The sequence below is a fragment of the Monodon monoceros genome, unplaced genomic scaffold, assembly GCF_005190385.1.
Source record: "Monodon monoceros isolate NGI ecotype Baffin Bay Population unplaced genomic scaffold, NGI_Narwhal_1 Super_Scaffold_20, whole genome shotgun sequence".
NCBI lineage: Eukaryota > Metazoa > Chordata > Mammalia > Artiodactyla > Monodontidae > Monodon > Monodon monoceros.
The window spans coordinates 33,400,714-33,415,753 of record NW_021703777.1 but is presented as its reverse complement, the minus strand read 5'-3'; the positions used below and the strand labels follow the sequence as shown (position 1 = coordinate 33,415,753).

Genomic DNA, 15,040 nt, shown 5'->3' with positions numbered 1-15,040 from the left:
CCAGACACTATAAAACTCTTAGAGGAAAACATAGGCAGAAGACTCTATGACATACATCACAGCAAGATCCTTTTTGACCCACCTCCTAGATAAATGGAAATAAAAACAAAAATAAACAAATGGGACCTAATGAAACTTCAAAGCTTTTGCACAGCAAAGGAAACCATAAACAAGACTAAAAGACAGCCCTCAGAATGGGAGAAAATATTTGCAAACGAATCAACGGACAAAGGATTAATCTCCAAAATATACAAGCACCTCATGCAGTTCAATATATATATAAAAAAAACCTAATCCAAAAATGGGCAGAAGATCTAAGTAGACATTTCTCCAAAGAAGATATACAGGTTGCCAACAAACACATGAAAGGATGCTCAACATCACTAATCATTAGAGAACTGCAAATCAAAACTACAATGAGATATCATCTCACACCAGTCAGAATGGCCAACATCAAAAAGTCTACAAACAATAAATGCTGGAGAGGGTGTGGAGAAAAGGGAACCCTCTTGCACTGTTGGTGGGAATGTAAATTGATACAGCCACTATGGAGATCAATATGGAGGTTCCTTAAAAAACTAAAACTAGACCTACCATATGACCCAGCAATCCCACTACTGGGCATATACCCTGAGAAAACCATAATTCAAAAAGAGTCATGTACCACAATGTTCATTGCAGCTCTATTTACATTAGCCAGGACTTGGAAGCAACCTAAGTGTCCATCAACAGACGAATGGATAAAGAAGATGTGGCACATATATACAATGGAATATTACTCAGCCATAAAAAGAAAGGAAATTGAGTTTCTTGTAGTGAGGTGGATGGATCTAGAGACTGTCATACAGAGTGAAGTAAGTCAGAAAGATAAAACAAATACTGTATGCTAACACATATGTATGGAATCTAAAAAAAAAAAAAAAAGGTTCTGAAGAACCTAGGGGCAGGACAGGAATAAAGACGCAAATGTAGAGAATGGACTTGAGGACACGGAGAGGGGTTAGGGTAAGCTGGGATGAAGTGAGAGAGTGGCATGGACGTATATATACACTACCAAATGTAAAATAGATAGCTAGTGGGAAGCAGCCACATAGTACATGGAGATCAGCTCGGTGATTTGTGTCCACCTAGAGGGGTGGGATAGGGAGGGTGTGAGGGAGATGCAAGAGAGAGGAGATATGGGGATATATGTTTATGTATAGCTGACTCACTTTGTTATACAGCAGAAACTAACACACCATTGCAAAGCAATTATACTCCAATGAAGATGTTAAAAAAAAAAAAAGAAAGAATCAGACTGCCAATGCAGGGGACACGGGTTCGAGCCCTGGTCCGGGAAGTCCCACATGCCGCAGAGCAGCTAAGCCCGTGTGCCACAACTACAGAGCCTGAGCTCTAGATCCCACAAGCTACAACTACTGAGCCCTCGTGCCACAACTACTGAAGCCTGTGCGCCTAGAGCCAGTGCTCTGCAACACTGCAGAGAGAAGCCACTGCAATGAGAAGACTGCACACCACAATGAAGAGTAGCCCCAGCTCACCACAACTAGAGAAAGCCCACGTGCAGCAATGAAGATCCAATGCAGCCAAAAATAAATAAATAAAATAAGTAAATTTATATAAAAAAAAGAAATGACAGTGAGAAAATAGTTTTAATAATAAGCTTCGACAACTGATGAGATGAATAAACAAGGAGGATGACTGTGAGGCTTTAATTGGCTGGTGGTTGGTGATGTGATTGGCAATGATTGGTAAGTCAGAGAGGGTAACTGTTAAGGAGGAAAGAAAAGGCAACAAATCTGGTTTTGATGTACTCATTTTGTTATAATAATTATTGATTATTTACTGAGTAGGAACATTTATCTTTGTTTCAAATCAAAACAAGTATTCCTTTGTAAAGATTTAGGATTAAACATTGAAGTATTAGTATTTCTTTCAATTTAGATGTATTTCTCCCACTAAATATTTAATCAAAATTTGCAGTAAGCTTGCTTTCAGAGAATGAAATGAGGGATATTAAAAGTAGGGGTAATGATACTGCATAATTGTAAATTATCAATAGGAGATGATGATAAGCATGTTGTCCCAATATACAAGGAAGCTCTAGGGGCAGAATGAAAAGGACAGCTCCCGCCTAATATTTCATTTTGCGCCCTTTCCTTCAGTTAAGCTCCCAGTCACATATATGGGACGTGGATTTTCCTAGCCCCTGCCTCCTGTAGCCAGAGTTTCCTCTGTGGTAACGAGATGGAGCCTCAGAGAAAACAAAGTAGGCTCCTGACTTGTTTCCCCTCTGCGGCAGGTGTGGTGCCCCACCAGCTGGTGCTTCCAGACAGAGGGAGGAGTTGAGCTCAAAAGCTCACTACACTGTCGGTGGGAATGTATTGATAAATTGGTGCAGTCACAGTGGAGAACAGTATGGAGATTCCTTAAGAAACTAAAAATAGAGCTACCATATGATCCTGCAATCCCAATCCTGGGCATATATCTGGAGAAAACCGTAATTTGAAAGGATGTATGCCTTCCAATGTTCATTGCAGCACTATTTAGAGTAGCTAAGACATGGAAGCAACCTAAGTGTCTATCGACAGATGAATGGATAAAGAAGCTGTGTGGTATACACACAATGGAATATTACTCAGCCATAAAAAAGAATGAAATAATGCCATTTGCAGCAACATAGGTGGACCTAGAGATTATCATACTAAGTGAAGTAAGTTAGACAGAGAAAGACAAATACCATATGGTATTACATTTGTGTGGAATCTAAAAAAATGGTACAAATGAACTTTTTTACAAAGCAGAAATAGACTCAAAGACATAGAAAACAAACTTATGGTTACCAAAGGGGATGGGGTGGGGGAAAGATAAATTAGGAGTTTGGGATTAACATATACACACTACTATGTGTAAAATAGATAACGAATAAGGAACTACTCTATACCATAGGGAGCTATATTCAATATCTTGTAATAACCTGTAATGAGAAAAGAATCTGAAAAAGTGTATATATATATATATATATATATATACACACATATATATATAACTGAATTACTTTGCTGTACACCTGAAACTAAGACAACATTGTAAATTAACTATACTGCAATAAAAAAAAAGGTTAACAAAATAAAATAAATAAAATGAGGGGGGGGCATGTATCCTTAAGCTACTATCTGGGAAAAAAAGCCCACTGCGAACTGAGAACCTATGAAAATAGTCAATAGATAGGTGAAGGGGGTCCAAAGTTACAGACTTCCAGCTATAAAAGAAGTCCAGGGGATATAATGTACAGCATGGGGATTATAGTTAATAGTACCGTACTGCATATTTGAAAGTTGCTAAGAGGGTAGATCTTAAAAGTTCTCATCACAAGAAAAAAAAAGTTTTTTGTAATTATGTGTGCTGACAGATGTTAACTAGACTTACTGTGGTGATCATTTCATAATATATACTAATATCAAATCATGTTGCACAGTTGAAGCTAATATAATGTTATATGTTAATTATATTTCAATTAAAAAAAAAAAGAAAATGGCCAACACAGTGGTGCAGGAATACATTTCCAGTGTCATTCATTCCTGTCAAGAGTGACATGCTGAGACCTGGTGGAAGGCAAAGCCTCCACCCACCATAGGCACAGGTTAAAATTAATGATCCTTCATCGCAGGTCTAAGAAAGGACTTGCGGTAATTTGGGGTATTTGGGTTATGGTACCAGGCTCTGTCTTAAGGTTGGGGCGGTTTGTTCTGGCCGAGGTCAGCTGTGTGTTTGTTCTCTCTGCCTGTACTGGAAGCTGTTGCAACCCACAGCCTCCCCGGCGCCCTCCCTCCTCATCGCAACTAAGGCTAATGCTTCACTAGCCTTTGCAGAAGAGTTGGCTTCGCAGGAGGGTTGAGCTGGGCCAGAAAGGAGGAGCTTAGACCTGTGTGCAAAACCTGGGAACCTGACTAAACATTAGTCCGGGGCCAGGATGAGGACAAAGAGACTGGAAAGACATCCCGCCCCCCTGGTAAGAAAGCCCCGTGATCAGCTCCAGCCACTGGCGGTCCTGCCATCCTCGGAACTTAAATAAAGGGACAATTGGAGCCGAAATGTCACAGTTCTGACCCTTCAGGCTTGGACCACCGGGCACCCCCGACACCATGAGTTGGTCCTCACACCCCCGGAGTTTAATCCTCTGCTTCTACACTCTTTCATTGCTCTCTTCAACATGCCTGGCAGTAAGTGTGCTGTTTACAAAACGTATTTGTTTTAAACAGAAAGCTTAACAGTAAGAAAATATACGATAAACTAGTGAAATGTCTGTATTTTTCTCCTCTAGTATATTGCTACCCGAGACAACTGCTGCATCTTAGATGAAAGATTTGTAAGTAGTTTTTATGTTTCTCGCTGTGTTTGCACTGGACGTGGGCAGAGAAATAAAAGAAATTCTCTCGCAAATATCATTTGGCCGTTTAGACTTTTTTTTTTTAAATGAAGTCTAGGTTTTACCTATTTTGATTAGTAGATCTTATGTAGCTTTTTATCAGGATTTTAAAGCACTCTATTATTGTATTTTCAGGGTAGTTATTGCCCAACTACCTGTGGAATTGCAGATTTCCTGTCTACTTACCAAACCAGTGTAGACAAGGATCTACAGAATTTGGAAGGCATCTTACGTCAGGTTGAGAACAAGACATCAGAAGCCAGAGAGTTGGTCAAAGCAATCCAGATCAGCTACCGCTCTGATGGACCAGCAAAGCCAAGTGAGAATCTAACCACCACTGACTGAGAACTTCATCTGTGAAGTTCTTTTGCTGTAATTTCAGTGGTTCTGTTTGTTCATGTATTTTTATGTCTCTGATCCCATGTTACAGATGGGATAGAAAGTGCTACCAAGATTTCCAAGAAAGTGTTGGAAGAAATTATGAAATATGAAACATTGATTTCAGCACATGAATCAACAGTTCGGTAAGCATTTTTTGTTTCAATTTGCTCTCCAAGACTGAGCTAGTGTTTACTCAATATTCCAAGCTTCAGTAGAAGAAATCTTTTTATTTTTTTCTACTTGTATCTAATTGACATGATGCCTGACCATCTTGAACACAGTGGAGATAAAAGTATTTAGGCAGTATGAGTTGTATTGGATTGTAATTGCTTTTTAATAATGATGTAGAAAAAAATAATCATGTGGGAGAAAGATGTTTTAGGTGTCTTCAAATGCTTTATGACTGTATCTACCAAAATGTTTCCCCTCACCCCCATTTGTCTTACAACGTAAATTCAAACTGATGGGAATATGGGTGTTGAAAATAAAATTCTTTTTATAAGAATGTCAACAAATGGTGAGGAATTTGTAAGCAGAGACATAGGAAGGATCTTGGCTGCAAAAGTAAATTATACTGAAGGCAGAGCAGAAAAAAATGTGTTTTAAGAGATAAGTGTAACAAACATTGTAAAGCTACCTGTTGATCATGGAACCTGCAATTACGTATTCTCCTCCCTTCTCTTGAAAGTAAGATGTCTCTGTTAACAACTTCCCAGGGATTCGTAGGCTTTCTGAACATAGGGTCTCAGATACAGTTTTAGTTTCTTCCTCAATTTTTTTCCTAAATTTTTCTCAAAGTAGTATAAGAAATTGAGATAGATGGTGGCTGAGGAAAAGTGGCCCAGGAGGGATTTATCCTCTTTTTGATATCAGAGGGCTATTATTATTATTGTGATATTATTAGCGTTATGATTTGCATTATTATTGCCATCATTGAAGTTGAAGGAGACTACAGTGTAGAAATTTTCTAAGGCGCACTAGAGAAAAACGTGGTCAAATAGTTTGTCTATCCTGAACCTCAAAGAAAGAGATGACAGTCTATGTACTGTAGGTAGTTTTCTATCATTTCTGAATATGTACAAGCAACCCTGTGAGAAACAACAAAAGCAGGCTTGTTCACTTCCCCCAGCCTTTTTCTGAAGCTATGTAAATAGAAACACTAAGAAGAAAGGGAAAATGTCTGTTATTTTATTTTAGGTAAGGTAGTGCCCCAGATACCTTTCCTATGTAAGTTATAAGATTGAAGTCCATAAACAGATCCTCAGTAAATCCACAAGTGAAAAGGAATAATGCTTCAGCACATGTGAATTTCAGAACAGGGCCTTTCTTTCCCTAAGAATATTGTCCCAAGAATAATCACCAGAGGGTCTTCCTATTAATCAAGGTCATCACTTGTGTACCTCATTATCTGCTGCCCTTTATGCAAAAGATACAATTCAGAAAGGCCACTTAACAATGATACTGTTTATTGGCAAGGACCCTGTTATATTCTTTTCCAAAAAGCTTAGAATTTTAATTCACCTCAATTTATTTATTAACGTCATTTTACACTTTTTCCAAGAATGGAGTAATTTATCAGGAAATAATTCTTGAGAAAATAAGGTGGTATTTTTAAAAGAATATACAAAATTATTCCTCTAAAAGGAATACTCGGTTATCTTATTATTTTGCTTATAGATTTTTGCAGGAAATATATAATTCAAATAATCAAAAAATCATCAACCTGAAACAGAAAGTGGTCCAACTGGAAGCAAAGTGTCAGGAACCTTGTCAAGATACAGTGAAAATACATGATACAGCTGGGAAAGGTAAGTGAAAGTTTTATATTGGATTAAGTTCATCGAAGCAAATATAAAAAGTAAAGGAGATTGCATGTATTGGAATGTATACAAATACATTGGAAAATGTCTAGCTATTAAATCTAAACAGTCTGCTTAGACCTTTCTTGAGTAGCTAAAAAAAAATACTTTAAAGGAATAATCACGTGAGAAGTAAGAAAATACTTCTCAGGAAATGAATAGTTTACGACAAGTTAAAAATTTCATTTTCAAGGCTGGCACAGTCTTACCTGGATTTCAAACCACCACAAACATTTCTTCTTTTTCAGATTGTCAAGACATTGCCAATAAGGGGGCCAGAGAGAGTGGGCTTTACTTTATCAAACCTCTGAAAGCTAAACAGCAGTTCTTAGTCTACTGTGAAATTGATGGGTCTGGAAATGGATGGACTGTGTTTCAGAAGGTATTTTTTCCCACAACAAATGTATTTAATAGACACCTAATCGTTCTGCTATATGCCCGGTATGTTTCCAAGCACCTTGTGAACATTAACTCAATTAACACCCACAACTTCCCTTTGCGGTAGTTTTTGCCTTCTTATCCCTACTTACAGAGGAGGAAACAGGCACAAGAGGCTGAGCATCAATAACTTGCCCAAAGTCACATAACTAATAAGTAACAGAGTAAGGATATAGTCTGGTTTCAGTCTTGTGCTGTGACTCTCTACTATGCTGGCCCTGCTGTTGTAGATTCATGATGGCACATAATCACAATATCATAGTGACAAAGAACTCGAAGAGACCTCTCTTGACAGGTACATCAAGACCTAGGGCTGCCCATCACAAGAAGATGATGTCACCCAGAGGATACACTGAGGCTGTTCCAAGACCAGGACCCTCTATTGCCTTTGCCAGCTCCAGGCATCCGCTGCAAATCCTCTTGCATTGTTTACCTTTGACCACTGTTACAACTAATCCTGCAGGGGGCACTCAGAGCCAGCGAGTGATGTGAGCTCTGGCTGGTAGACACAGATTGAGCAATAGGTTGATCTTTCTACCATCAGTACAAGAATCAGCAATATCAAGCTGGTGTTCTGGAGTCTCCTAGGAGTCTTTTTAAAACTACTAGTTTTGGGCTCCCCTGGTGGCGCAGTGGTTGAGAGTCCGCCTGCTGATGCAGGGGACACGGGTTCGTGCTCCGGTTCGCGGAGGGCCTGGGCCCGTGAGCCATGGCCGCTGAGCCTGCGCGTCCGGAGCCTGCGCAGTGGGAGAGACCACAGCAGTGAGCGGCCCGCGTACGGCCAAAAAAAAAAAAAAAAAACTACTAGTTTTATAACTACTAGTAGTTATAGTACTTAAAACTACTACTAGTAGTTTTAAAACTACTAGTTTATAATTTATCATGTGCCAGTCGCTCTTTTAAGTACTTTTACATTCTCTGGTGTAATCCCTGCAACAACCCTAAGAAGTAAGCATCATTATTCCTACTTGATAGGTGAGAAAACTGAAGCAGTTAGCCCAGGGTCACTTAGTAAATGATGAAATCATACCCTCCATATTTTGGACAAACTGTTTATAATTTTTTTGTGTGTGCACTGATAATCCACTCTCTCCTTTTGCCCATACACTTGTGTAATTAGAGGCTTGATGGCAGTGTGGATTTCAAGAAAAACTGGATTCAATATAAAGAAGGGTTTGGACATTTGTCTCCTACTGGAAACACAGAATTTTGGCTGGGAAATGAGAAGATTCATTTGATAAGCACACAGTCTACCATCCCATATGTATTAAGAGTGCAGTTGGAGGATTGGAATGGCAGAACCAGGTACTATTCTAAAGGACTTTTAACTTTTTACCGTAGAGACAGTCTGGAGTATGCACTTTCCAGCTCTCAACAGAACAGTGGGGAAGACAGTCTGACAGATGCCAAGAGCACATCCAACTATGTTCCCCAGAAGTCAGTTTGGTTCTTGGGCAGTCCAAGTTGCTAGGTCCTATTTAGGCAGGATCTAAGTGTTCTGGTACAATCCACTTACCCTGGAACCGTACAAAATAATAGCTAGTATTTCCTGAGCATTTAATATGTACCATAAATTGAACATGAAATTATAATTTAATCTAATCCAAATAACTGTTTCATGAGGCAGGAACTACTATTAATCCCATTTTACAGATTAACATTTCCACGGTCGCATCGTTGGTATATGGTAAAGGTTGGATTTAAACTCAGGTAGTTTAATTCTACAACCCATCCTCTTAGTGATTATCCTTGTTGAAGAGTGAATCTAGCTTCTTCAGATTTCCCAGTGCTTTAATGACCATTCAGTCAGTCAAATCCAGGAGCTACTTTAAAATGAAACCAGCTGGCTTCTTTGGTGAGCTAGAGCTGCATGGGCACTTTGAGTGCTGTATGCCTAATGAAAGTTAAAAACAATATCCAACCCTCTTGTTACGTCTATGGCATGATGAAATATAGTCTGTGCCCAAATATGTATTTTTACTTTTTAAAGTTTTTAACCAGAAAGTATAATACCATAGTCAGTAGACCTCCTATGAGAACATCTCCTATATCCCAAGTCCTAGAAATCAGGGAAGCCAAATGTTTTCTGGAAATCTCTGTTCATGCACCAAAGCCCATTCTTCCCTGAACTCCATAGAATTCTGGCCCTCATTCACAACTTTTTTTCCAGGGGAGAATCTCTCTCTGATCCTATAGCTCATGTTTTGTGGGCCATACAGGGAACTTCTTTTTTGTGATGCTTGAGGAAACCCTCCTTCTTGTCACTGCCACACTGCCTTGCAAAAGGAAAACCCCTTTAGGACTTCACACTTTAGATGGTATGAGTGGCTAATGGAACTGTAGCTCCTTCAAGTTTGCTGCATTGTTTGTCACTCACTGTCAGATAATGAATGTGGTTTATGAGAACTGTGTGTACATGCTACATACTGAGATAAAAGTGGAAAATACGAAATTAGTCAGGTTCATCCACATATCTGGGTTGGATATTAGGATCCTATAGGCAAAAAGCATTCAGATGGTGGAAGTTTTTAGTCTTCCTGGGACTAGAAGCCTTCCTTGAAGGCTTCTAGACCCATCCTGGGTGGTGCGGGTTCCCACATCCATTTTCCCTTGCCAGATTTGCAGAAAATTTTATTCAATGAGCACATTTCAGATTAAGAAGCAAAGTTTAAAATTCCAAACAATTGTCCTATGAAAGAGAGAACTTCTGAGATGCCTTCTGAGGCTCAGGGTCTAAGGTCTCTACTCCCTTCTTTGTAGTACTGCAGACTATGCTACGTTCAGGGTGAAAGGTGAAAGTGACAAATACCGCATGACATATGCCTACTTCATTGGTGGAGATGCTGGAGATGCATTTGATGGCTATGATTTTGGCGAGGATGGTAGTGACAAGTTTTTCACATCCCACAATGGCATGCAGTTCAGTACCTGGGACAATGACAATGATAAGTTTGAAGGCAACTGCGCTGAACAGGATGGATCTGGTTGGTGGATGAACAAATGTCATGCTGGCCACCTCAATGGAATTTATTACCAAGGTATGCCTTTCTTCCTTAGATGCATGAATTTGTGCATAGTTTATATTTTTATAAAAGGTAATAAACAAATATAAGGAAATGAATAAAGATATTGAGAGCTTAGTATATAGTTCTTTATTTTAAACCAGAATTGAATACTGCTAGCTTATACCTGAAATTGGTCCTTCTACAAGAAATCCAACTGCTGCAAACTATGCAGTGGTATTCATCGTGCCTCCATCAGAGTTGATGCTTTGGGTTATGGTGTTTCCTCTAGGCTTACCATATATATGATCTGGATGGACTAACATTACCATGTTTATGCTTGTTAACACAGTAGCTTGGTTCAGCTTCCCATGATCTATGTGTCAGATAGATCCAGTAAGCTGTGAGTAGGTGTCTGGAGGAATTAAGCAAAGAGCAGGGATGTATTGGTGAGGGCAGATGTCCTTGAAATCTTAAGAGGAGAGGAGTCCAGCCTGAGGAGGGTAGACACTTATTTTAGGACAAGGAGAGGGCAAGCTATAGTTTGCTCTAAGACTGGAGTAGTTCTGAAAACTGGTTTTACTTACTGACAAACTATTGTAACTACCCAACAGGTATGCATGGGGAAACCCTCATCCATTAAAATGAGCAATCTTCCCTCCTTAGGGCACTGTCCTAGCCAAGAGGTGACTTGGAATCCTCTTAAAAACTACTTAAACTTACCTTTTGGTTTTCACAATGTTTTTTTTTGAAACCTAACTTAGCTTTGCACCAACAAACCATGTAATTAGAAGAAGCTCTCAGGGAAGGTGCCTGATCCATATGATCCAGAGTAGCCGTGTTGATAGCTTGTGGTACCCTCCAGTACTAGACTCCAACAATCCCTTACAAAATCACATGAGATCTAATGTCCAGGAACAAGGTGAAAGCACTTCAGCCTAGCCTCCACTTTAAAATGGAGATGTAAAATAACATTCCAGAACTGAGCTCCTCATATTTTCCAGTAAAATTGTGTTTTTCAGATGACCTGAGATCATCTGATGAGGAATTATGACCTGTTTTCAGAAAGGTGGTCCATCATAGCTGAATCCAGGATGGCTAAACTTAGGGAGAGAGACCAATTGGGGAAATTTGGGGTTCTAAGCCTGTTAGCAGTGAATACATTTAAAGTATGGATGTGACCAGAAAGCACAACACAGCTGTAAGAGTTTGTTTAATAATAAGTTTATGTCAATTGTAAATGGAGAATTTAAGAGTCTTTAAGGATATTTTCAGTTAGTAGATAACACTATAAAATCTGATGTAAATGACAATGGACTTCATAATAGACAGTTCTTTATAGACTTTCTGAGGGGAAGAGATTCAAGAGCAGTGATATGTGCATCTACAATTTGTTTTAGGCGGCACTTACTCAAAAACATCTACTACTAATGGTTATGATAATGGCATTATTTGGGCCACTTGGAAATCCCGGTGGTATTCAATGAAGAAAACCACCATGAAATTAATCCCATATAACAGAATCGCCATTGGAGAAGGACAGCAACACCACCTTGGGGGAGCCAAACAGGTCAGACCAGAACACCATGTTGAAATAGAATATGACTAAGTCATTTTACCCTGAGGATTAGATGTTCGTTTCTATTCACCCACAAAGTTTCAGAAACTTTTATGAAATTTTCTTCCCATTTTCTCTTACTGTATTTATTAATTTTAAGTCTTTTATTAAGAATAGTTAGCCTTGAATGGCAATTAAAACTCACTTTGGACTGTATTCCCAAATGACTGAATGCAGAATAATTTAAAATTTGTTTATTTAATGAGATAATAATATTTTAGCTTATTTCCTGAAGATGTAATAAAATCATTGTGATAGTTTGCATTTTAATGATCACACGTCATTGTGTCTTGGTGATTTTTAAAATTATTTCTTAAATAGTTTAGTATATACTAATATAATAGGAGCAAACTCTAGCATTTCAAATGACTAAGTATTTTTTCCATATTTATTACCCCTAAATCATTCATATTTAATTATTCTTTTTAAATGGAGATAATTATATCTTTTTAATATATTTTTTGTTTTGGTCATAGGCTGGAGATGTATAAAAGACCGTTTCAAAGGTGATTTACTTATGAAATGACTCTATCTAAAAAGAAAAATATAATATTTTTCCTATGGGACAGTGGACTTGCAAAGCCTCACTTCATTTTAAGAGTAATAAGAACCCATGCTGAAAACTCCACTAACAGTTTTATGCTGTTTGTAATTTATCTATACACCATTTCAATAAACATTTTGTTTCCTAAGACTAGATACATGGTACATTTTATTGACCTAAAAGCCATCACTTTCCTTCAATTTAATAATTACAGTTGGACAATCATCAGTAGTTGCTCAGTGTTCACTTTATCCTAAACATTGTACCTGACTCTTGGGAAGTTATGAAGGAAATAGAAAGCATGGCTTTTGCCCTCCAGGGGTTATAAGCCAAATACAGAAAAATACAGTAACCCAAAATGACAAAATTTGATATAAAAACATAAGCACATGTCACAATCACATAACTCAGGTTCATAGTACCCCAGTGCAGCTGAAGACGTAAGGCTGTTTGGGGATTCTCCCAGTAAATCCTTTTAGCTCCGGGCTCCTGTGGCCATATGTGGGCACTTGGAGAGGATTATAACTCAGAACAGAGAGATCCAGGGAACAATCTGCTCAGCCCCTCACTGTTGAATAAGTTGAGCAGAATGGAGCCATTATTGCAGTAGCCAGAGATCAGGAATCGCTAACTTTCTGTAAGGAATAGCTGCATTTACATTAGTTGGCATAAGGTTGAACATGAAAAGTAATTGACTAATTTTATGGGGTCATAGGGGGATGTCTGGTTGTTCTGAAGTCCTGAGCATTGGCTTTGGATTCTCTTCCTTTTCACAGTTTCTTTCCTAATTCTTTCGCTTCCTTGTTCTCATAAGTCCTGATTTTAAAAGCATCCTATTGAGGAGATAAAAACCAGTTAAGTAAACTTCTAGGTATACAGCCAAATACTTGTGAGGCTTTGGGAAAATAGGAACATTGATTCATTGTCTGTAGCACTCATTCATTCATGTATGCATGAGGCATCCATTCAGCTAACATTTATTGACTTCCTTCATTGTACTAGCCCCTGTGCTGGGTATATATCACATAGTAGCATCCTCCTTTCTCCCAGTACTGTTCTATTCCATCCAGTTCTCAAGTTCCAAAACACCAGCAATAAGTCTTCCTTATTCTTCCCTCCCCATATCCTCAAGCCTGTCAAATCCACCTCCTAAATATTGATTATATTCATTTCCTTCTCTATGCCAACTGCCACCGTTCTAGTTGGGATATATATCTCTTGCCAGGATAATGGCAAATGCCTCCTTCCTGTTTTCCATCTTGCTTCCAGCCTTACCTGTTCCCACCTCATCATGCTCCAAACCACTTCTAAATTCAGAATGCATATATTCTACCCTTTGAGAATCTATAAAATCCTTTAGGTGAGCAATTTGGTCATAGACAGGACGAGTTATGTAAATATTCATAAGTTTAAATGCAATAATATCACTCTAGTGATTTATCCCAAGAAAATTATTTTTGAAAAAGAAAATAGCTCTTTATAGAAATATAGATAATATTTAAATATTAAATAAATATTTAATTACAGTGGGAAATTTAGAAAATATTTAACAGTGGAAAAATGGACAAGCAAGGTGGTTTATTAGTACAATGGAAGAGAATGCAATGATTACATAATAAGTATAATATCTCTGTATGAGCATAGAGACATTTACTAAATAATATGTGAAATTTTAAGATGAAAAACAATTCTACAATGAGTATGTAAAAGTATATATGCATATACTTTTGAACAAAATGTAATCTTGACATGCATGCATTATTTGTATGTATTTGTTTTCCCCAATCGATTTATAAAATTTAATAAAAATACTAAACAAAATAAATATAAACAAGTCCAAAAGTTTCTTATTTTTCCCATGACCACTTTTCCAATGCTTCTTCTGAAATATCATTATAACATTCTTTCATAAACATTTTGGAGGTCCCTGTTTTTGTGAGTGTCCAGAGTACATATATGGTCTGCATGCTGGGTAATTCAGGATTGATTAGTGGGAAGGGGCTTCTAACTTTCTCCTTCTATACCTCTGCATTGTTTGATTTGTTATAATGAGTACGTTGTTAGTTCTGTAGTTAATTTAAAACCCAATTAGGTAGAGATAAAAAGGTGAATTTCAAATTTTTACTTGTTTAGTTATTAATATTCAATGGTGAACATTGAAGGGTTGTAGCTTAAGAAATGAAGCAAGATATGTACTTCCACACTCAATTGGATCATGTCTCCGCAAATAAAATAGAAATGAAAGGATTATCTTGACAAATCAACTTTTAAAAATTTACTTTTAAGTGAAACAAAGAGTTTGGAGCCTCCTAGCGACAGATTACTTTTCTGCACAGCTCAAATCACAGATAACTAATACCCAACCCTTCCCTTCACTTTCTGGGCACACAAAACTCAGGTCACTGCAAAATAGGACGGCTAAGTACAAAACAGATGTGCATGGTCACACACTTTGAAAAACCCACAGAGGGAAGTTTCCAAAAATAAGGGTACTGGTACAGATGCACCGATACTATGACTTCAGGTCATGAACTACAGGGCAGAGTTCTTTAATCAGCAGACAGGAACAGTCATTTATTGGACAATATCAAGATTTTTAAATATACCTCTGAAGTGCTATAGCTTTTTTTCAATTCTTTGTTATGTTTAGTAGTTTGGTTTTAAAGATCATGTTTCAGATTTGTGGGTAGGCTGAAAGTGAGTGGGAAGAGAAAACATGTAAGTATAGACAGCATATTTGAGAACTTACAAGGTCTAAAGTTCTTAACT

General features: G+C 37.9%; 1 protein-coding gene across 2 annotated transcripts; it reads left to right on the top strand.

Annotated features, from left to right (window-relative positions):
- Positions 1 to 3,948: 3,948 nt before the first annotated feature.
- FGG (fibrinogen gamma chain) lies at positions 3,949 to 12,426 on the top strand. Of its 2 annotated transcripts, XM_029235920.1 has the most exons (10): positions 3,949 to 4,223; positions 4,325 to 4,369; positions 4,565 to 4,748; positions 4,860 to 4,953; positions 6,488 to 6,618; positions 6,918 to 7,051; positions 8,228 to 8,412; positions 9,868 to 10,145; positions 11,510 to 11,679; positions 12,204 to 12,426. In XM_029235920.1, exons 1-10 carry the CDS (start codon positions 4,146 to 4,148, stop codon positions 12,216 to 12,218), a joined length of 1,314 nt encoding a protein of 437 aa, XP_029091753.1. In that variant the 5' UTR covers positions 3,949 to 4,145; the 3' UTR covers positions 12,219 to 12,426. The 2 variants fall into 2 exon arrangements, with proteins under 2 accessions (XP_029091753.1, XP_029091752.1); XM_029235919.1 differs by lacking the exon at positions 12,204 to 12,426 and having other exon boundaries at positions 4,010 to 4,223; positions 11,510 to 11,993.
- Positions 12,427 to 15,040: the final 2,614 nt, after the last annotated feature.